General features: G+C 35.9%; 1 protein-coding gene and 1 pseudogene across 3 annotated transcripts in view; one reads left to right on the top strand and one right to left on the bottom strand.

The window, feature by feature from the left end:
* Hbs1l (HBS1 like translational GTPase) overlaps window positions 1–23,072 on the bottom strand; it is a 76,400-nt gene that overhangs the window by 42,229 nt on the left and 11,099 nt on the right. For 2 of the 3 annotated variants that reach the window (XM_008822088.3, XM_008822087.3), the window contains exons 3-4: window positions 21,946–22,056; window positions 18,675–18,869 (exon numbers count right to left, since the gene is read on the bottom strand). In XM_008822088.3, coding sequence (XP_008820310.1) covers window positions 18,675–18,869; window positions 21,946–22,056 — 306 coding nt within the window. Of the gene's footprint in view, window positions 1–12,783; window positions 17,655–18,674; window positions 18,870–21,945; window positions 22,057–23,072 lie in introns of those variants that run through there. The other variant, XM_008822089.3, reaches the window with a different exon arrangement.
* LOC115068275 lies at window positions 18,067–18,188 on the top strand (annotated as a pseudogene).

Here is a 23,072-nt window from a genome sequence, read left to right as displayed (position 1 = left end):
CCGAAGTTTAAACAATAATTAAGATTTAAAAAAAAAAAAAATCAGGGTTTTCCAGGTCAGTACATTTTTTGCCAATCATTTTTCCTATAAATGGATTTCAACATACCAGTACATATAAATTCACACACGCAAATTATGGTTTCCAAAATTTCAAAGAAATTGGACTAAATTTTCAAAAGAAAAATAACTTCAAATAAATTTTTCACTTAATTTAACTAAACATTTAAATTCTAGTTATCAGATGTACACTGAGAAAGTACCCCAACTAGATGAGAGACTAAACCACTTCCTTCAACACTATAGCTGCACTTTGATTTGGTCTGAATTATTTACTTTAATGGGGCTTTAAAGCATGAACCCTTTATCAACTCCATCATTCAGTTTCCATCTCTCATGCAGAGGGGGAAAAGACTCTAATTTTATGGAAATATCAAAGAACCAGCAAATTTTTAAAAATATAAACTTTAGGGTCTGGGGAGATGACTCTGTGGTTAAACATTTGCCACACAAGCATGAGGACCAGAGTTTGGATCCCCAGAAGCCCGTTTAAATGCTAAGCAGAGAGTTTAAATGCTAAGCAGAGACGGAATTCCCAGAGCAAGTTGGCTGAGAGGACTAGTCATGCTGGAGAGTTCTGGGTTTGACTGAGAGACTTGGCCTCAATGAATATGGTAGAAGAGCAATGGAAGATGACTCCAGACATCAACCTTGGACTTCTACATGCACAAATAATGTGTACCCACACATGAGCATTCACACACATGCAAATATATGTGTGTGTGTGTGTGTGCATATAACCCATACACACAAAGATGTGTAAGAAATTAAAACTTTAAATAGATTTCAACCTGTATTAGATTATTATAGGTCTTGACACAAAATAAATTGTAAGTTAATATTTTATATTTTGACCAATATAGCATAAGAATTCCTACTAAAAAGTCAGGAATGACTTGTGATACTGTGGTACTAACCATTTTCCTTTACAAAATTACATCTTGGAGCTGGGGAGAAAGCTGTCAGTCAAGTGCTTGCCACACAGGCAGGAGAACCTGATTTTAATCTTCAGGACTTACATAAACCAGGCACTATAAGCTTGCAATCCCAACTCTGGGGAGGCAGAGAGAGGTGGATCCCTAGAGCTCAGAGTTCTCTGGCTCCATGTTCTAGTGAGAGACCTTATCTCAAAAAACAAAGGGGACTGTTCCTGAGAAATGAAACCTGAAGTTGACCTGTGGCTTCCACACACATGCACCCCTGCGCACAAACACACAAGCCTACATAAAAACTATAATTTATTTGTAAGTATTACGGTGGTGACTAAAAATTGTTTGTTAAAACAAGAAATACCACAGCCCCAAAACAGTATCTCTTTACCTTACAGAATAGCATTATAGTACATACTATAACAGTATATAGTACAACAGTATACAATATAATAGTATAAATCCTTACACACACACACACACACACACATGCACGCACGCACATCACTAGACAAACACACTGATGTTTTTCAGTCTTCTGTCTTCGGCTTTTTCATTTATTGTAAACTTTAAAATGATATATTTCTGCAAATTATCTACCATGATACTTTTAAGCTTAGGCATGCTGGATATGTGCAAAGTTAAGGTGGTTTATTTGAGAAATACCTTAACAATGCAGAATATAAATTACTGAGCACCTCCTGGGTCAAGAAATGCTATAATGACTTATATAGGAAGTCACTAACCATCACAGCGCCCCTAAGAACTGTTAGCAGGCTGCTTTTACAAATAAAGGAATTGTGGTAGGGATAAGTAACTTCCTGAAGGTCACTCCAGGTAGCTGGTTCAGCTAGAATCCAAGTCCAAGTAGTCTACCCGAAGCACCAGTACTTGTCTAAATTACTGTGGAAATGGGTGGGAAGAATCAACAACTTCTGGCCATAAAATCAGAAACACACTGAACATTTAGATAAAGGAAAAGGTTCAGGAGAAAGAAAAACCTCACAGTGCACTTGGCTGAAAATCTGGAACACTACTGAAACCTACTAAAAACTTCAAGGATTTAAACAAGCAAGAGACAATAGATAAAACAAACTGTATTGATCAGATCTGTGAAGTATTAGTTTCATTAATATTATTTTAGGTACCATTTACACTACTTTTCATGGCACTAAAACATGTACACAGACCTTCATAAACTCAGCCTCATCCTTTTGTTTTGATTTTTTTTCTGGTCCTGGGGATCAAAACCACAGCTTAAACATACTAGTTAAGTATTTTCAATGTAGTTACAACATCTCAACCTTACCTTTAGGATTTTCAAAAACACAACTTTAGAGACAAGGAAATTCTACTGTGTTTGAATAGTACAAACTTAAGTTAGAAAAAAATGCAGGGGCTAAAAATATGGCTCAGAGATTAAGAGCACTGACTGCTCTTGCAGAGGACCCATATGGCAGTTAACAATTCATAACTCCAGTTCCAGGGGACCCAACACCCTCTTCTGACCTCCACAAGTATTGCATGCAAGCAATACACACATACACTCATAAAATAAAAACATTTTTTAAAAACATATAAATTCATTATATTTCTCCAGATATGACTTATAATCTCTAAACACTGACTTTAATTCATTCTTATATGGCATAGGGAGACTTGCTAATGGCACGAATATCTAGAAATAACTCCACAATAACGAACATAATGGATTTTTAAAGCAGTCAGGCTAAAGAGAAACCAGCATGGCTTTAATGTATTATATTACATATAATATATATGCTGCTGGGCTAAAAGATAAAGAAACCAAGTCTTCAAGAAATTCAATAATGTACTGAGGTCACAGAGGACAGCACATGACAGACGTAGGTGGCAAAACAATAATGATCTAATTACAATACTATGTTCTTCTACATTACTGTACAGCATAGTCAGAATACATACTGCAGAGCATACAGTTACAACACATACACTGCACAGGACAGTCATAGCATACAGCAACAACACACTACACAGCATACAATCATAGCAATGTACACGGAAGGGCATACAGTCTTTTCATACACTACAGTCACAGAACACATACTGCCAGCACACATACTGCATATCCTACAGTGACTGCACACATACTGCATACATACAGTCACAGCATACATACTGCACACATACAGTCACAGCATACATACTGCACACATACAGTCACAGCATACATGCTGATGCATTCTGAAAAGTAAAGTGAAAAGCTGAACGAAAACAAAGTACAATTTTTACACCCTGCAAAATAATTTTAGAGAAATTATACTTAAATTTTAAGAATATAAACAACAACTCTCAAAAAAATTTAGAGTATGTATAACCTAAAGGATAAGGTTCTTTGCTTTTTGCAACCCAATCCTGGAAACTGCTAAATTATAAAAGAAAAGTATGGAGGAACAAAAGTTTTAATTTGTCCTCCAAGAAAAAAATTGAATTTGAAAGATAAACCAAAAAAATCTAGAAGGCAAATGAAGATGACTAATAACCGATAGTTGTAACATGAACAGCATTAAAATAAGACAACTGAAAAAATGGCACAGGGTATAACAACAGCAATTCACAGAAAAAGTTCAAATGATTAATGAACATGAACAAGTACCTAACTTTATCAGGAGTCATGGGAATGCAAATTAAAGTAACAACAAAGTATATTTTCACCCACCTAACTGCCCCAAATCTGAAGTATTAACATGTACTGAGGAGTGGCAGAGAACTACCATAAAGCAGTGGTCCTCTCTACTGAACAGAAGCAACAAAATACCTTCCAATCCAGAATTTTCTTAAGGAGCTCTCTCAGAAATAAAAGCCCTGTTTGTTAACGATATCCACAAGGATACTCTACAAATAGGTGAAAACTAGAAAAGTGAGGTAGAGTGAAATAAATAATCAGCTTCAACATGGGAAGATGCAAATAAGTCACAGTACATCCATATCATAGAATATTCTAGAACCACTTTTTTTGGTCTTTTTGAGACAGGGTCTCCCTGTAGCCCCAGCTGTCCTGGAACTCACCATGTAGACCAGGCTGGCCTTGAACTCACAGAGATCCACCTGCCTCTGCCTCCTGAGTGCTGGGATTAAAGGCATGCGTCACCATGCCAGACCTTAGAACCACTTTTTTAAAAGTTAGAATTAGTCTAGTCAAAAATATTTTTTAAGGGACTGGAGAAGTGGCTAAGGGTTAGGAGCACTTGCTGTTCTTCCAGAGGAGCGGGGTTCGATTCCCAGAACCCACATGGTGGCTCTCCCAATCCCCTTCAGCCTTTGCTGGCACTTACCAGGACACATACAGCCAAGCTAAACACTTGTACAAATAAAAATAAATAAATAATTTTTAATACATTCTAAAAAAATAAAATGAATATAACTTAATATACTTTTTCCTGGAAAAAAATCCCTATACACAACTTATATATGATGACATGGAAGAATATATATTAGGCTGCTAAAAACTGGCAATGTGGTAGAAAAGTCAGCAGGTAATTCCTCAAAAAAAAAAAAAAAAAAAAAAAAAAACTTACACAAAAACACTTTTTGAAAAAAGAAAAAGTAAAAAACCAAAACAAAACAAAAAACAGCTGAGTTGCCTGAGTGCCTCAATTCATTAGAATGGATTTCTGAGAACTAAGTTCACTTCCCTCTTCTTGGGCATTTTCCATTTGCAAGATGCTGTGCCAGCAGTATCACATGGAAGATTTACTTCTCACAGAAACTTCGATACATGGTACTTTTGGCTCTGGTAATCTGCTCAAGACACCACAAACACACTTTTCAGGGACACATGAATAACTGGCAACACAATGGGCCCAAGAAGCACTGCATGTCTTTAACTCTTATCAACTTATTATCAATGAAAACCTTGATCAAATTAAAATCCTTCAAAGTAGCATACTATCCTTTACTAAACAGCTTCTCCAATGGTGTTATGATTAGTAATTAATAATTAAGTGTAAAGCATAAATTAGCATAATCTTTCTGAAGGTTAACTTTACTGTCTTAAAATATCCTTTTTTAGCTAGCAGTGCCACTCCAGAACCATAACTTTCATGAAACAAAAGAAACTGCACAAATGCACAAAAAAGTTAAAACATTTTAAAAACAGTAAATGAACAGTTTAAATTAATGTGTTAAGTATTTGGTTAAATAAAATCACCAGTTACCTTAACAATGGAATACTGTACTTGAAGAGGGTTAGAGAGATGGCTCAGCAGTTAAGAGCACATATTGCTTTCTCAGATGACCTGAGTTCAGTTCCGAACACCCATTTTGGGAGGCTCACAACCACCTGTTAACTCCAGCTCCAAGGGATCTAACATCCTCTTCTGGCCTTCATAGGTACTACACTAAAATCACCAGTTACCTTAACAATGGAATACTGTACTTGAAGAGGGTTAGAGAGATGGCTCAGCAGTTAAGAGCACATATTGCTTTCTCAGATGACCTGAGTTCAGTTCCGAACACCCATTTTGGGAGGCTCACAACCACCTGTTAACTCCAGCTCCAAGGGATCTAACATCCTCTTCTGGCCTTCATAGGTACTACACTCACATGTATGTACACACACACACACACACACACACACACACACGTTGCAGGAAAGCTGGGGCTACAGGGAGACCCTGTCTCAAAAAAGACCAAAAAAAATTGGGGTAAAAAAAAAAAAAAAAAAAAAAAACCACGAAGTTGGCTGGTTAGGCAGGTGGTGATCTGGGGGAACTGGGGAGCTAGGAATATGATCAATATACATTGTATGAAATTCTCAGAGAAGAAATTAAGTTCTTTTTTTTTTTTTAAAGAACAAAAATGCAAAAAACAAAACAAAACTACCTCTGAAAGCCAGACATGGTAGCGCACACCTATCATCCACATTTGGGAGGCAGAGACAGGAAATGGAGAGGCCAGCCTGCACTTGATAGCAAAACTCTCAGATAAAACTAAGGAAAAGAGAACCCCTGCCACTATATATCCCCAATGTTAGCACATTTTTCTAATGAAAAAACAGAATATAAAATAAAGAAGTGTTGACTAATTGAATCTTTGCCTTTTCCTTCCATTGAAACCCTTGTTAAAACATTTAGTAGTGACCATGCAATAAGTGCTCAAAAGATACTATTAAAAAGATTTATATTTTTTTACAATGAAAGAAGTATATATAAATAAATATTAACCTAATTAGAATCGCCATGATTTTCTAATAGCAAGGTAATTAGAATTAAAAGAAAATTCTATGTAATATTCTAGCAATTCATATACTATACTAAATAGTCATTAAGAAGAAAGCAGCTGTAAGAGTCTAAAGTAAATTATTTTTAAATTGAGCAATTAGTGTTTCAACTTTTCCAGTGTAGGTGTGTATACAAAGAGTCTTAAAACATCTGAGAACACTGAGAACTACTTAGGTCTCTTCACTGAATTCAACCACTTCCTCTCAAAAAACCCACATAATTTGAAGCAGAAAGCAAATTAATTCTGAATTCCTCTTATTGTCTGAATAAAAATACTTAGAATGGATAAATTAGTTTTTTTCCAAGAAAATGTATTTCCAAGGGAAAACCAAAAATGTTACTTACATATGCCTATTTAACAGCCTACAAAAAATAACTAAAATAAAATGAAATATATATTTAAGTGGATTACTGAAAGGTTGTATAAATTTAAACTTCTTCATAGAATCTCATATTAATAAGCTTTCCTTCTAGAATTTTCACAGAACTCATAGGATGTAATTCCAAAATGACAATTCAAAGCTCTGTACATCTGATGTGAGAGGAGGGAGAAGAGGCTGATCTAAAACTCACCCTCTCTCATTCCCTCTGGTCAATCAAAAGGATCTTGTCACACTTGCCTATGGCTCAGCTTTACTTTGTTTCAATTTCTTGACTCTTCTCTAGGGAATAAACTGCTGTTAAGACCCTCAAATCTGATAGCTATGATCAAAGTATATTTATAAATAATACTGTGTACATGTTCCAATTATAGGATACAGATATTTTATAAAGTCTGTTTATTATCAAAATACTATTACTACTATAAAGGAACAACCAACCATATTCTCAGAATATAAAATTTGGCTTTTCTTTCTAATTAAATGTTTTACTGTAGAGAAAACTAAATGGAACTTAAACAGACATCAACCAGTGTGGTAATACAACAAATATTACCTAGAGAAAACCTGTATCAGAAATAGATCAGTTTTAGGACAATACTGAAGTATATTTCACCAAAGACTGCAATACTTTTAAACAACAAATTTAATGATTTAGAGAACATAAACATTTATCAGCTACTGGTTTCTGAAATAATGGAAACACCAATTTTGAAAATTGTAAAAAAAGAAGGAAAAAAAAGCCATTTAACAACCTAGGATTCTTCTCCAGATCTGCAGACGGCCATTTTCTCTCCATGCACGCTTTCCTTAATACCAATTACTTTTCTAAAAGATTCAAAATAAAAACATTTTCTTGGAAAAATCTTTGTTAATAACAAAAGTTGACCCTCACTTTATACAATTAACACTGTATTCATTCTGTTGAAAACTATTCATCTTTTAGTTTTACCCTGCTGAAACTTTCCTTTAAAACAATACTATTGGATGTATTTTGGTTTTCGGACTTTTCAAGGAAAAATAAGGTATGTGCTACTCAGTTGCATAGTTTGGGGGGATGCTTCTTTTTTAATTACTAGGTTAATGTATCAAGAAAAATGCATCAAAAAACTAAAGATTATCCTATGATTTAACTCTTCATACATATGCTCTTTTAGCAGCTCACTGATAGGAACATGTAACAAAATTGCATGACAATCCACTCTAAGGTTTATATGTATTTGTTACTAGTGTGTTTCAACATACATGCTAACAAAATCATATTATCAGAATTGAGGCCTTAGAAATTATACTTCTAAAATCTTAAAAATACAAAAATATTACAGAATTCTCTTAATGAGAAATGAATTTCCTTCTAGACTATTTAGATACAAAGTTGATATGAACACTGGAATCATTATACCTATTTTCCAAACCCTTTGTGATAAGGCTTAGTATTTCTCATGTTCACTAATTATTCATACGTTTCAAAATTTTTAATATCCATGGAAAAACACATAAAGTTAGAGTCAAAACAGTTATTTCTATTCCATTTTCCCCCAAATTAAGTCATTAAACTATGAAGAGCATCTACCAAGCAAAAATTTGGACCAAACTGGGCAAGGGGATGATTAGGATTACATTTGACTATGGATTATGGTCCAAATCACACAGCTCTCCACAGCTGGAGAATCCAAGAGTCAACACTGTGAATCAAGCAAAATGTGGAGATGTTTAAATAGAGGAAGAGTCTCAGAACCCATCCACACCAATAGCAAGGACATCCTAAAAACCTTCAGAAAAAGAATTTCTCTGAAATGTTGAGGAAAACTGTACTGAAGCAAGCATTCATCAAGAACAGGTCAAGAGTACAAGATGACCCAAGCTCAACCCCACACCCCTACATTATTCTCCATCAATACTGTCAAAAAGAGAACTCCAGGATCTCAGCAGGTAAGAGCCTGTCCTGCTCTTGTGGAAGACTTGAATTCAGTTCTCAGGAGGTTCGCAACAATCTGTAACTCCATTTCCACATAATCTGACACATGCTTTTGGGCTCCACGGGTACCTGCACTCACATGCACCTATCCACACACCTATACACAAACACGGACACACTGATACAAACATAAAAAAAAAAAAATCTCTAAAAACATATTAAAATAAATAAATAAATTCCCAAACGCAAATATTCAAGCAGGCCAGGACAGGCAGGCTATAGGAAGGTAGTCTAAGAAAGCATAACACAAACTATTTAAAAGCATAGGAACAAGGCAAAGTATATGAAAAAAAAGAAGCTGTTTTTATATTCTATTATATGAAATATAGAAAAGATACTCTCACTAAGAAGAACATAAACACACAAAGGATGAAAAGATTTTTAAAACAAGAGCGAGAACTATAAAGTCACCAAGCTCAGAGGAACAGAGGAAGATTAGAATACGGCTACTGTGAAACGAAAGCCACACCAGACAAAACAGAATCAGACTAGCTAGCTGTGTGTGCCTGTGAAGCAGCCCCACAGGTTCCTGTCGGTGAACAATGCATTCCCAGCTGGTCGTATTGTTTGGGGAGACTGGGACACCTTTAGGAGGTGGGGCCTACCTGGAAGAAGTGGGTGGCTGGGGACAGGTCTTAGGGTTTTATAGCCCTGTCCTGTGCTTCTAGCCTAATGGATCTGCCCTCAAACTATGAGTCCATATGAATCCTTCCTTCCTTAAGTTGCTTGTCTGGTTAGTCACAGCACCAAGAACAGCAACTAATTAGTCATGAAAACATACACAAAATCACTTTTACATACTTAATAATGTGAGAAATATTTTGTGCATAAATACTTCGGAAGGAAGAGAAGATAAGGGATCCAATCAAAATTAAAATCAGGTCTAATCATGAAGAATCAACAAATCTGAAAATAGCTGGGAGCTGGGTATAGTGGCACACCTGCAATCCTAGGACTCAGAAGGCTGAAGCAGGAGGATCATGACTTTCAACCAGCCTGGGCTAAACAGCAAGTTCTAGCCAACAATTGTAAACTAATTTTATGAAGTATTTCCCTTTCTCCAAAAACACAGTCCTATCATTAAGCATCCTTTTTTCTAAAGCTTAAATTGGAGAGGGGAGCTATGTAAATAACTGAGGAAAACAATTTTTTAAGAAAGACAGCCTATAAAATATTAAAACCTAACAGGAATATAAAGCTATGGTGCCTTAAAATGTATGAGTAGAGCTCCAAGATAAATGGAGAAGAGTTTGCATGTGTCACAGGCACCATTTGAAACAAAGGATGTGTAAGTCCACAAAGGAACCAGCCTTGCCATAAGGATAGGAGATGTTGGTGGGGAAACCAATTTATTGTTATGTTAACCCTTAATAGCACTGGATCAAAGATGAAAAAGCCAAAAAATGAATCTATCCAAGGTATTAAACAATAAACTATTTCATTCTTAGTAACTTAGAGCAAAGTAGAACTCTAAAAACAAAAATATCCTAAGGAAAAAAAAGATATATTGATATAAAAACTGAAAACTTTTCTTCTAAAATGTAACCTAAGAGCCAAGAGTGGTGGTGCATAACCAACATCCCAGCCCTCGGAAGGCTGGGGCAGGAGTTTGAGGAGTAGGAGAAAGCCTGGACTATACAGTGAATTCTAGTCCAATGTGCACAACAGAATAAAAACCATATAAAAAAGACAAAAACTTAAGAAATGATTAAATAGGAATCAGAAGTAACAAGGATTAAAAGGATTAATTTTTCTGGTATATAAGTGCATGTGTGTTCAAGATACAGGCATATACCCGTATCCCTCAAACTTTTGAAAGTTAAACCAGAAAAAAAATAGGCAGAAGTGAAGAGCAGACAAGACATGAAAAGGCAGACAGCCTCCTTCCTTAAAGAAACATAAAATAAACAAAAAAAAAAATGTTTTCCAAGTATTAGTTTGGCCTCAAACCAAAAGAGCATTCCTATTTCAAAACTGGGACAGAAACATTTATAATCTGGTGGAAAGGAAATTAGTACAATCTTTATTAAAGTCAATTAGGCAGCATGTATCAAAAATTTTAAGTTAATATTTCAGTATCTAGAAAAAGGGTATTTGTTTTGGTATCATTAACAATATCAACTGGAGACTCTTAAAATGTTTATCAACAAGGGCTATATGAATGATTATATAATCATATTATAGAATGATTATATAAAGCTTCTATGAAGCTTTTTAATTTATTGAGATCAATCTGTACATATTAAAATAACAGTATGTAGAATGTTGTATTATGTGCTACAGATATAAGAACTGTAATGGTATACTCCGGCTTGTGTAGAAATGTATGTATACATTCACATATGTGTAATACCCATGTAAAATTTCTGCAAAAGCAAACATAAAGCCTGCACACATACACCGAGTCAGAGGCCACAGGTGCTGTGAGGTACAATAAAGCAATGTTACAATAGAAAGAGTGTATACACGACCACAGATGGGGTACTGCTCATACAGAGCAGTAATAAGAGGAACACAGTGAGCAACAGATGCATATAAAGACCCCATGCTCTAGGGTAGAAGCAATGTTTGATCTGAACTCCAATGTGAAATCAGCAGGGACAAGAGATGCAAAGGGGAACAAAGGAAGCTCAAGGACGTGTGCTTGCATGAGATTGCATGAAGGTAAACCAAACACATCAGTTCATAAAGGGGCTTAGGAAATGAGTGAACTTACAAAGAAAAGCAGAAAATTATATTAGCATTTTTAGAAAAATTACTCTGGCTCTAATGTATGAAATATTTTGAGAAAATAAACTGAATCACAGCACTGTGGCAGTACCTTGCAGGCATGTGTAGAAGAGCGAACAATTTGCATCACCAATACGCAAGTTCCCAGGTAAGATCAAGCACAGCAACACTATTTTTTGTTTGTTTGTTTGTTTCAACACATAATATTGCAAATAAGTGTACTTTCATGGTTGATTTGGTATCATGGTTTTCTGTGTTGTCTGTTGGTAATTGCTGATTAAAATGGGTTGCAAGTAGAGTACTATGTATTCTCTAAAATCTCCAAGCATTAGAAGACTGTAAGATGCCTAACAAGTAACAGATGCACATTAGATAAGGCATTAAGTTATGGACTGATTTTTTTAGGGGGCGTTGTTTTTTTAATATTTTATTTATTATTTTTATTTTATGTATATGTGTGTATTGCCTGCATGTAGGTAAGTGCACCCGTGTTGTGCAATGCCTGCGGAGGACAAAAGAGGCTGTCAGATCCCACTGGAACTGGAGTTACAGACAGTTGTCAGCTGCCAGTGGGTGCTGGGGTTCGAACCCAGGTCTTCTTCAACAACAGTCAGTGTTCGTAACTGCTGAGCCATCTCTCCAGTCCTGGACTGTTATCTGTGAGTTCAATGTTAATCAATGAGATGTAGTGAAATATATTGTTCTGAATAATGACTTTACTAGGAGCACACATAAAACAAGGTTTATTCTGAGTGGTTTCTGGGAATGGGTCCAAAGCTTTACAAAAAACTCACCATGCATTTCCTATAGGAGGCATGTCTCAGTACTTACTAATTCAGTATTTGCAGTCATATAATTACCACAAACAACAAGAAATTACTCTTTGTATGCACATGTATACACATAAATATTTGTAAGTCAGAAATAAGAGTGGTAATCAACTATAGGGAGCAGGTCAGAGAGAGAGGAAACAAGGATGATGCAGGTTTCTGATCTAGGCAACTGGAAGATGATGATACTAATAAAGACGGGAAAAAGAGGGTAAAGAGGCATTTCAGAAGAGGAAAAGAAAGACATCAGCTTCAGAGACTGTAATGTTATATTAGCTACAACATGCTACATACATGTCCACATCTACCTTCCCCTAAGTCTCCTAAATTTGTTCACCTTGCCATATCACTTGCAACTGAAATGTTCCTCTCTAAGCAGCACAACAGAAATCAGGCATAGCAAGACTGAACATGCGCACTTGACTCTCTCACCTTCCACTGTCATCTCAGCAATCCATCACTATTCACTCTAACCTATATGAGAACTCAGTGTTTCTATGTGAGTCATAAAATGTAAAATAAATAAAAATATACACATACATGGAATTTTACCCCATGAAAAACAAAAATTTTAAATGACGAATATCTTAGAAAAAATTTCTTCACAACTAAATGGAGTATTTTTCAATTTGTTTATAGAAACATGAAACAGCACTTTCTGCATAAATTACCAAAATTCCATTCTGCCATATCAAGTTTATATAGAAACTTCCAATGGATAAATTATGTTTTCACACTTCAGAAACTTCAGAATTATAATTTCTTTCAATGCAGCTTTTTAAAAAAATGCGTATTACACTCAAAATGTGACAAGTTTTCATGGCCTAAAAATCAATTACACAATTACAGTCTTATACAACTATATGTACACAGCTAAAAAACTACTATAAACATTTCTTTAGATCCTTCTTTCTAGCAAACATTATCTTTGCTTATACACACCCCATTTATAAATATAACAACACAATTTATAAGCTATCACAAAACTCATTTTATCATCAAATAAACTTTTATGACCATAAAACAAAAAGCTTACTGACACTGTTCTTTTCCAATATAATGATCCAAATACAGATTTGAGGTCAATATAAAAGAAAATTGCCATTTAAGAATTCACACTTCACTGATTAAGTGCTTCCTTTTATATGTAAAGAAAAGCATCTTACTAGTTTTATCCTAGGTGTGTAAATTAGTTGTATGATTATCCACTAATCACACAACTAAAAATATACTAAAAATTAAATATAATACACTGAGAAAAGTTACTACTGCTTTGAGAAAGAAAGGGTAAAAGTTCAAGAAAGGATTCAAAGCTAAAGGGAGGAAAATAGGTGACAATGCATGTGAGAACGGAGGCAAATATCAAACAGTTCAATGTTCTGTACAGAATGAATCTCTAGTTCTGTGCAACTAACTCTAACCCTTTAGAATACAGAAGGATAAAACATCCATGAACATAGGATCCCTTAAAGATCGAAGAAAGAGCATAAATTATCACTTTGAGTGTCTTTTATAACATTTACAATGTAATCCCATTTCCATTATGATTCCATTTGATCATAATGCAAACAGAAATGGCTTTGCATCTCAAAAACTGGTATCTGAGCTAGACAATAAACTCTACTCATTCAACATCCCTGAGCTACCAAGACAGCAGCCAGTTAATGACCAGCACATGGTGCAGAATGCCCATTTGGTACAAACAGTCATCCAAAGGAAGCAGCACTCGTCTTTTACCAAAGGCCAATGGTCAACGGTAGAAAGCAGGGGAGGCTTCTTGATTCCACCTCTGAATAGTGCTTGTCAAGTATGTGCCTGACAGGCAGTAGCCAAGATAAGAAAAGGAGGGAGGCTAGAACTTTTCTTTTAAAAAGTAAAAGTACATATGTATTACATATAATGAACATTTTTCCGCACAAGAACAATCTCCTGAGTCGTTTCAATCCTAACCAGGGGCACACAGTTAACCTACCAAGCGTGCATTAAAAGTACTGTTTCTTGACTCAAAAATTCATTTGTTATAAAAGAAGGTCAAGTCATCTGTAGTGTGGGTTAAGTAAAAATATGTGGCTTTATGTGTAAAGTAGACCATTTGTACAGGGCTTAACCTAGCAGAAGTAACTATCAATTACAAATTCTTAGAATAAATTCAATCCTAAACTGAACACTGCTATACAGTATATAGTTGTTAAGTCATACAAATAGCTCAGCTACTAAACTAACTGAGGTGAAAGTCTAGAAAACCAAATGCAGAAGTTAGGAGTAATTCAAATTTTAATATTGATCATAAAACACAGCTTGTGATTTTTAAAATCCTTAAATATTATGAGCAACGAAATAGTCAATTAAAATCAAAATGGAGGGCTGGCCCTGCAGCTAAGTGGAAAAAGTTCTTTCCTAGCATGCAAAAGGTCCTGAGTTCAATCCCAGCATAGGGAGAAAAGCAAGAAACATTTGGTCAAGAGCAATCTAAACTTTTCCTACAGAAGTACTGTATACGAGAATACTACGGCTAGCTAAGAACACTGGAATGTTAATCTAAAAACAAACAACATAAAGAAAGTGTCAATGCCATAATAAAGAAGCTGCCAGAGGAAAGAATTTTACTAGAAAAAAGGGCAGCTGCTTCATTTTCACTAAGAAATAACATTTTATTTATTACTGTATTATTTTATGCAAAAGAACACTAACACTAGCCTGGTGTGGTGGCACATACCTTTAGTCCCAGCACTTGAGAGGCAGAGGCAGATGGATCTCTGTGAGATCAAGGCCAGCCTGGTGTACAGAACAAGTTCCAAGACAGCTGGGGCTACAGGGAGACCCTGTCTCAAAAAACAAACAAAAAAACCAAAACACTAACACTCCATTAGTATTCTAATCCAAAGGCCATTATTCCTGACTAGCAATTTTCCTTGGTATTCCTGATTTTTAGAAATTAAGTTGGTCGGTTATTTTGGGCATTAAAAATTCCACTCCCCATTCTCAAGTAGACGTGGGCACCATCATTACCTGGAAAACATCTCTCCAAGGGCCTCCCTCAGAAACTCAACTCAGCAAGTCAGAAAAGAAGCAAGAGTGGCTGTGTTTTGAAACTATACGCCCAGTGACTGATTGCTGCCTGAGGAGCACTGCTACAGATTATAGATGAAAACATGCTTATCCCACTAACTACCAGAGCTCGCGTGTGATCTGCTACTGCTAAAACTTTGTGACCAGTGGGCACACAGTCATCATGAGCAAAGAGGAAGGCTCCACAGCTTGTTACTTACCTAAAAGAAACCATGACAGAGCTCTGGTACAGCTATTTAAACAACATGCAACCATACTTCAAAACACTTTCTGTATGTTTATTTCAAAGAATATGTTTTGGACAAATGTGGCTTTGAAATGTATAAAATGTATAATATATAAAAATAATTTATGTATTAATCCACCTTCAATATTTACATGGTCCCTTAAAAGATTTTCATTTTATTATAATCAAAAATGTTGCTTAATCAAATTTCATAGTACTCTCAAAAATCAAGAATTTTAAGGTTTTCTAATAGAAAAAATTTAGTACTCACCTAAATAAAATAATAAACTAAGAATGATACCAGTAGTCTTTTAAAATATAAGTGTATCTTAGCAATGTTATATATCTCTATTATCCTAAAAATAATCTTCAAACTGTGATAATCCCAAGTAGCTGCATTTTTTTCATTTAAGAAAAAAAAAAGCACAAAAATATTTTATAGAACATCTCATTGCAAAAACTTAGAAAGCTGAATGGCAAATGAAAAGATCTGAGGCTCAATTTTGCAATACCAAGTTATCATATGCACTTTGTAAACATACACTCATATGAGCTATCAACTCAGATTAAGCCAGTCATTACTACAAGATATCATCTAAAAAAATTCTCAGTGCAAAAATACATTATCAACTTAAATTATAAACGACAAGATAATTTTAATAAAAATCACAATTTGAATCCCCTAATAGTGATCCTACAAAGACTTTACATTAAAATAAAAAGCTTACAACAGGAACCAAGTTTTCCTTTTGTCACTACTCTCTAGTAAATGCTTTCTTTTGATGAGCTTTTACAATGTCATCAGGAGATGCTGATTTGAAGTCAAATGGTGTTATTGCTACAAGAGGACTTAATTCTTTGTCAGATATATCTTGAACTTGTCTACTATAAAGGAAAGTCTTGTAGAGGTCAAGGGTGCGCCTCTTGCAGCTTTTCAGTGGGTAACGAAGACACAGTGTTGAAGCAAATGCTGAAGGTCTAGCAGCAAGGGCCTTGGTCCAAGCCAGAGAAAAAGGCAGTTTCTTAGTAAGAGAGTCTTTTTTGTTTTTCTTACTATCCTTAGCAGAACTGGAATTTTTCCCTAATTTTGAACAAGAAATTTTAGTTTCTGGTGTTGGAGCAACTGATGGGTCAACTACTGGCTTTGGAACAAAATTTGGAGTTTTTATCAGGACACTAAGATCAATATTTGAATCTATTCCAGGATTCCTCATTTCAGATAAAGTGAGCTCAAAGGAATCTTTCTTAATCTGAGAGTTGTCTAGTTCAATAGTTCCTGCAATCAAATCAGAAAGTGACAAATTCTCCAGGTCTCTTGTGGGAGAAGCTTTACAAAATGCCAAAGATGACAGAGATCCTGTTAACTCTGATATTCCACTAGAAGACTGACAGCAGTTTGCTAGTTGTGACAGGGGAAAGGATCCCACACTGGCTGATGACTGGTTACACAGATCAGATAAAGCAAAGGACTGGCTTGGACTGTCTTCTCTGTGTTTCTGAAACAGCTCAGCTAGGGACAGACTTCCACACTGGGAAAAGGACAAACTATTGGGTTTTAAAATGTTATTCTTGGCACTCTGTCCACCTAAAGAAGTATTTCCAACTTCAGTGTTTATAGGATTTAAATTATCTTCCAACGACCTAGGTAGCTGTAAAGGATTATTTAAACTGTCCAAGCAGTTTTGCACTGGAATGTTTTGGAAATCAGATAGTGAGCTGCTGTGAATAACCAAAGAATCATTAGACTTTACACTTTCTCTCATTAAGAACTTTAAATCTGGAATTCCTTTGAAAGCAACATCATCTTTGGAAGCACATCCAGATGCAGGAGGTCTTAACACATCAGCATCTAGACTCTTTGAACACAGGCTTCCTAGACTGTCTGTGGCTGGCAGTCCGGCTGAGGGCTGACTTGCACAAGAATCTCTTGGCATACTGTGAATCAGGTCAGCTAGGGACAGCTCTTTTGTTAACTTACATGATTCTAGTTCCTTTTCACTTTTAGGCCTGTCAAGTTTCTTTTTCCTATGGAGTAAATACTGACTTGGCACAACTGAAGAATTATGTGATCCATATTTTGCTATCGAGCTAGAAAAATCAAAGGACTTGCTACTGCAATTCAAATGATTTTCCGATTGAGAATAAGAACTTTGAACATTATCAGCTGAAACTTCAAAAGAAGAAAATAAGACTCCTTACCTTACAGGGGCCATTAATTTTCAGATGAGAAAGTTGACATTTGCAGAAGACAGGCACAGCAACCAAAAGAAAACATGAAATGAGGCATTTAATTACTAAGTGCTTCCTTTGATTATGATATAAATAAAGCAATACTTGTGCATTATTTAATGACTGGGTGACCATGGGAAAAACAATAAAGGAATATTACCTGTAACAATCTAAAGTGACCATCACATTATGTTCACTGGCATATGTAATGGTAAATACCAAGCCAATGCTCTAATTTTCATGAATTTAACAATATTAAGTTCTAATATAATGAAATTATAGTCATTACTACCTTAAATTCAAAAACTTCTTTTTTAAAATGGAAAGGGCTAGGTTCATTTTCTTCTGCATTTCAACACATTAAAAACAATAAGCATGCGCTGTCTTTGAGCACCCGCTGTGCCTCCTCACGGCACTGGGGGTTAAGCTGCAGCGCCATAGCACATTGCTCGCGCCGCCTGCCCATCGCGGGTGGCCCTTTTAATCACCAGCTACAGGGGCACAGGCAAAAAAACAAACAAACAAACAAAAAAACAATAAGCAGACAATACCCTGGGAATTCTTCTGTGATCTGGGGATGCACTATTAATACAGAAGACATATTGTGGACTCATTCTCATAATGATCAATTCAAAGAACACACATAAGCCCTCTCCCCACAGAAACATACTTTCTTTAAATGAAATTATTATCTATATATAAGTACCAGAGGAATTTTTAACCTTAAATGGCTGGGTATTCAGTTGTCTCTTATCTCATTAGGATGAAAAAAAAAATAGTTCAATAAGAACCTAACAAAAAGAAAAAAGTCTTCTTTGATTTTATTTCCCTTGGGTTACTGATTTTGCCAACACACACATAATCCACATACCACACACCCCAACCACACAATCCAACACACACCACACACCCAGGCTGTAAGGAGGGGAACGCCGTACTCTTCAAACCTCAAAAAATGACTGGAAGAGAGCAGGTAAAGGCATACCTTTTGCTGCCTTTCCAGCAGACACTGCTCTTTCACTCCTGCCCTGCACATTCTGCACATTGCCTTGCTCCAGAACCGCTGACAAAGCCTTCTGCACATCAAACTTGTTCTTGAGAATGGCTTCAATCAGGATTTCATCTGGCATAGCATCTCCCAGCACCTCTCTCATGTGATCAAGGCAGGAATAAAGACGAGCTAGAACAAATAGGGATTAAAAAGCCATAGTATATGGCATCATGAATGAACCCTGGAACTTCAAGTTTGACAAGAAAATTTGAAATGATACTAGGTTAGTCAAACCTTCCTTCTCTCAGAAAAAGATTACTTATAATAATACTGCATCTACTCTACACCTGTTTTCTCATAGCTCATTAACAAAGAAATCAATGTAATAAATGTTCCCGAATAACACTGCTAGAAAAAAGATATAAATTATACATAGTAACTATTTTCAATCCAGGATGAGGATAAATTTCCTCAGAGCAACACTGCCTGCCTAAGGAAAAACAAATGGATGGGGCTGGAGAGATGGCTCTACCAGAAGACCAGAGTTCGGTTCCCAGCACCTGCATAAGGCAGCTCACAACACCCTCTAACTCCAGGTCCAGGGTATCCAACACCCTCTTCTGCACTCTGCAGGTACCTTCACTCTCATGTACATACCCACAACATGGTCACACACATATATACATAATTAAAAAAATAGAAAATGAATCTTTTAATACAAATGGCACACACATTTTCAGAGTGATGATGGCGTCTACATTGATCATGTTTAGAATGCACAGAGAGATGAAGAAGCTGTGTGGGACTATTTCTAACTTGCTGGTAAACCCTGTTAATCACTAACTATATTTCTTACATTCTATAAATTACTACTTTTAAGTTTTCTTCCAAGCTACTTTGAGTTCTCCATAACTAAAATCACCCTTTAAAAATGAGCAAAACAAGCAAGTCCAAGAGATTAAGAAGGAAATGAGCACTCCTTGGGAGCTAAAACAGGACCTGGTGCCCAGAGGCTAAAAGATAAAATAAGTATAGTCGTTTGACTATATATAACTCTTGGTCATTTTCACAATTATCACATATACAGACCTTTTATAATAACTCTATTGTGTCGAATAACTATATGCAAAAGCTTTGCACAGAATGCAAACTTATATTGTGTTTTACAGGTCTAAATGTTGAACAAAGAAATCTATTAGCAAGACCTTTCCTTTGTAAAAACTGTAGTGGGGAGCGGGAGAGATGGCTCGGTGGTTAAAAGCACTCACTACTCTTGCAGATGACCTGACCTGGGTTTAGTTCATAGCACCCACATGGTGGCTAACAAGAGTTCACAACTCCAGTTCTAGGGGATCCCATGCCCTCCTCTGACCTCCATGGGCACTACACAACACAGGTGCACTTATATACATGCAGGCAATACACTTATACACATAAAAAATAAAATTATATAGTAAAAAAAAAACTGTTGGATGCTTAGCTGTAATTTTTAATCATTAAGAATAAATTTCTTTTTAATTTTTTTTATTTTTTTTAATATTATGGTATGCATGTATTGCCTGCATGTAGGTAAGTACACCCATGTCGTGCAATGCCTGCAGAGGTCAGAAGAGGCTGCTGGATCCCCTGGGGCTGGAGTTACGGACAGCTGTTAGCTTCCACATGGGTGCTGGGATTCGAACCCGGGTCTTCTGCAAGAACAGCCAGTGTTCTTAACCGCTGAGCCATCTCTCCAGCCCCAAGAATAAATTTCTTAAATACCTGGGCAAGTCTGCTTTGCTTCAGTATAAGATTTATTTTAAAAGGCTAACAGGCAATACTGGGGAAGTAACAGCTATTTGATAAATACATGAATCATTGAAATTGGAAGGAAATAGCACAGCTATCATCAGAATCTCTAATAATTATAGGAACTACTTTCTACACATTCATAATGAGGAATGTGCCAAGAAAGTTAAATGGAGAGGCTGTGTGGAAGGCTGGCCTAACTCACATCCTACTAGTGTCCCTATAAAATAATGGTAACTATGCTACCTGAGGCGGCTACTGTGAAGATTAAGTATGTTAATACATGAACCATGCTTAGCACAGTGCCTGAAAAGCATTTAGTAAAAGGGAATCACAATTATTACTGTCATGTAATTAGTTACACATCAGGTTGGAAAAGGACCTTTCTTTCTCAAGTCTAACTTTGGATTTCCTGACTCCTTAGTCGTCTACTGAAGTGCACACAGCAGAAAGGGACTTAACTCTTACTCCTACCCACTTGCCCCATGACGGTAATTACAAAGCTCCTTTAAAAGGACAGTGAACTACTACTGAGTTCACACTTTCATCAGAGTATCAAATCTATTATTCACAGAGGTGATGCAGAAAATCATTCTATGTCTTCTGTCTTGATCATTTCTGCTCTTAATTTTATGTCTACACCTTCTTTCCATTTATCTTGTTTTTGTTATCAGCTAGTAGTCTATTAACATTAACATATTCAAAGATCAGCTTACAGAGTCCTCCATTTTTTCTTTCTGTTTCCAAATTAATTATAAACTTTTGTGTTAAAAACATTTGCAGAAAAAAGTTGAACTGCAAAGAAGAGCAAATTAGCTCAGTCTTGCTCCATCTCCAGACAGCATGTCCAAAGCACCTGGCCATCTCAGCTCTCTATCAATCTTGAGTGATGCTTGAAGCAATGTCCGTCCTATGTGAATTTATTTGTAAAAGGAAGCCAAAACATAGGTATCTTTTTTTCAATGTTTAAAAGAGTTGAAAATAAACAAACAACGCCATTTACCACTCCAAAGTTCTATCTTGAAAATTAACTCACAGTGATATCAACAATCAGGGTCGCTGTATAGTGTTACTTTCGTCTTCAATTCTTTTTTTTTAAACATCTTGGAATTTATCATTCTTGTAAATAAAGGAGTTCCTGTAATCTGGCATAAGCTCTACAGAGCACATGTATCAAATTCTTATAAAATTCTGATAATAAATCCTGGCATTTCTCTCCCATGTAAAAGATGAATGGGAAAACCCAATCAAAAAAATCCCAGTTACTAAACAACTGCTATACAATTTTTCAATCACACAAGAAAACAGATTCCTCCTAAAAGATACTTAATGAAATGGAAATTTTCCTCAAAAACATAAGATATGCTTGCATCATTACTGTCCATAATCACTATTAGAAATAATCATAAATTCGGGTATATTTGATGCTTGATCATTTTCAGTAAGAAATAATACACTGTTTTTTTTAGTTCCATACCTTGATCAATTTCACTTAACTGGTGATTCAAGGGAGAATTAGAAGACTCTTTCAGATCTTCGTAATCATCTTCTGTAGCGTTGTCACGCCGTGAGTAAATAAACTGAGCAGCTAGAATACAAAACAATTGAAGACTGCTGTAATATGGCCAGCTTCCCTCAAGTTTTTCTTGTTTTTTAACAGAAGGGAAGGTAAGTGGGATGGGGGAAGTAGCTCGAGGTAAGTGTTTCCCTAATATGCATAAGGCCCTAATTCAATCCTCAGTACTGGGAAAAAAAATAAGCTAAAAAATAAAAAATTCTGGGGTTGGGAAGACGACTTAGTAGGTAAGAGTGCTTGACTTGCAAGCACGGTGACCTGAGTTTGAATGCCTAGCAGCCATGCAAAAACCAGACATGGCTGCATACGATTGTAAACTCTGTACTAGGGTGTGGAGACAGGCAGATCCCAAGAGCACTGTGCCCAGCCAGGTGAACTGAAACATCAAGTTTCTATCTCAGTGAGAGATCCTGTCTCAAGGCACTAAAACCGAAAGTGATAAAGACACCTGATGTTCTGCTCTGGCCTCTGCATGTGCATGTGTGGAGGTACACACCCACATATTCACACACACACACACACACACAAACACACAAGAATTCTGATCACCACTCAGCCAGTTATTCACATTACACAATAATGAATGAAAACAGAAATATGCAAAGACAAAGCATACATACTCTGTGTTCAAAGGTCCTCTGACTACTTACTAACCTTGTGTTTTCCTTCTTTCCCCCAATCTCCAAGACCATCTCATTGAGCTTTTTCTAGTATTTCACCTTACCTTCTTATATTCTCTTCGTACTTATATTTTAAGCTATACATTAAACCTATTTATTCATCTAAGAAAACATTCCAGATTTATTTATATAATAAAATTAAACTATAGATTAATTTTCACTCTCCAAAAACAACTGATTTTACCAGAATCCAAAAATTTACCAAAAATATAAGCCTTAAATTTTGAACAACTTGTCTTTCAATCATACAGTACCACTGGAAACCAGTGCCATTTATCTAATTTTGACTATCATCAGCCTGTGCTGCTCTGTAATACTGGCTGAGTCATCCTCAATATGTAACTAGGT

Source organism: Nannospalax galili, unplaced genomic scaffold (assembly GCF_000622305.1).
Source record: "Nannospalax galili isolate Female #2095 unplaced genomic scaffold, S.galili_v1.0 scaffold186, whole genome shotgun sequence".
NCBI classification, from domain to species: Eukaryota; Metazoa; Chordata; class Mammalia; order Rodentia; family Spalacidae; genus Nannospalax; species Nannospalax galili.
This window is presented reverse-complemented; position numbering and strand designations above follow the sequence as displayed.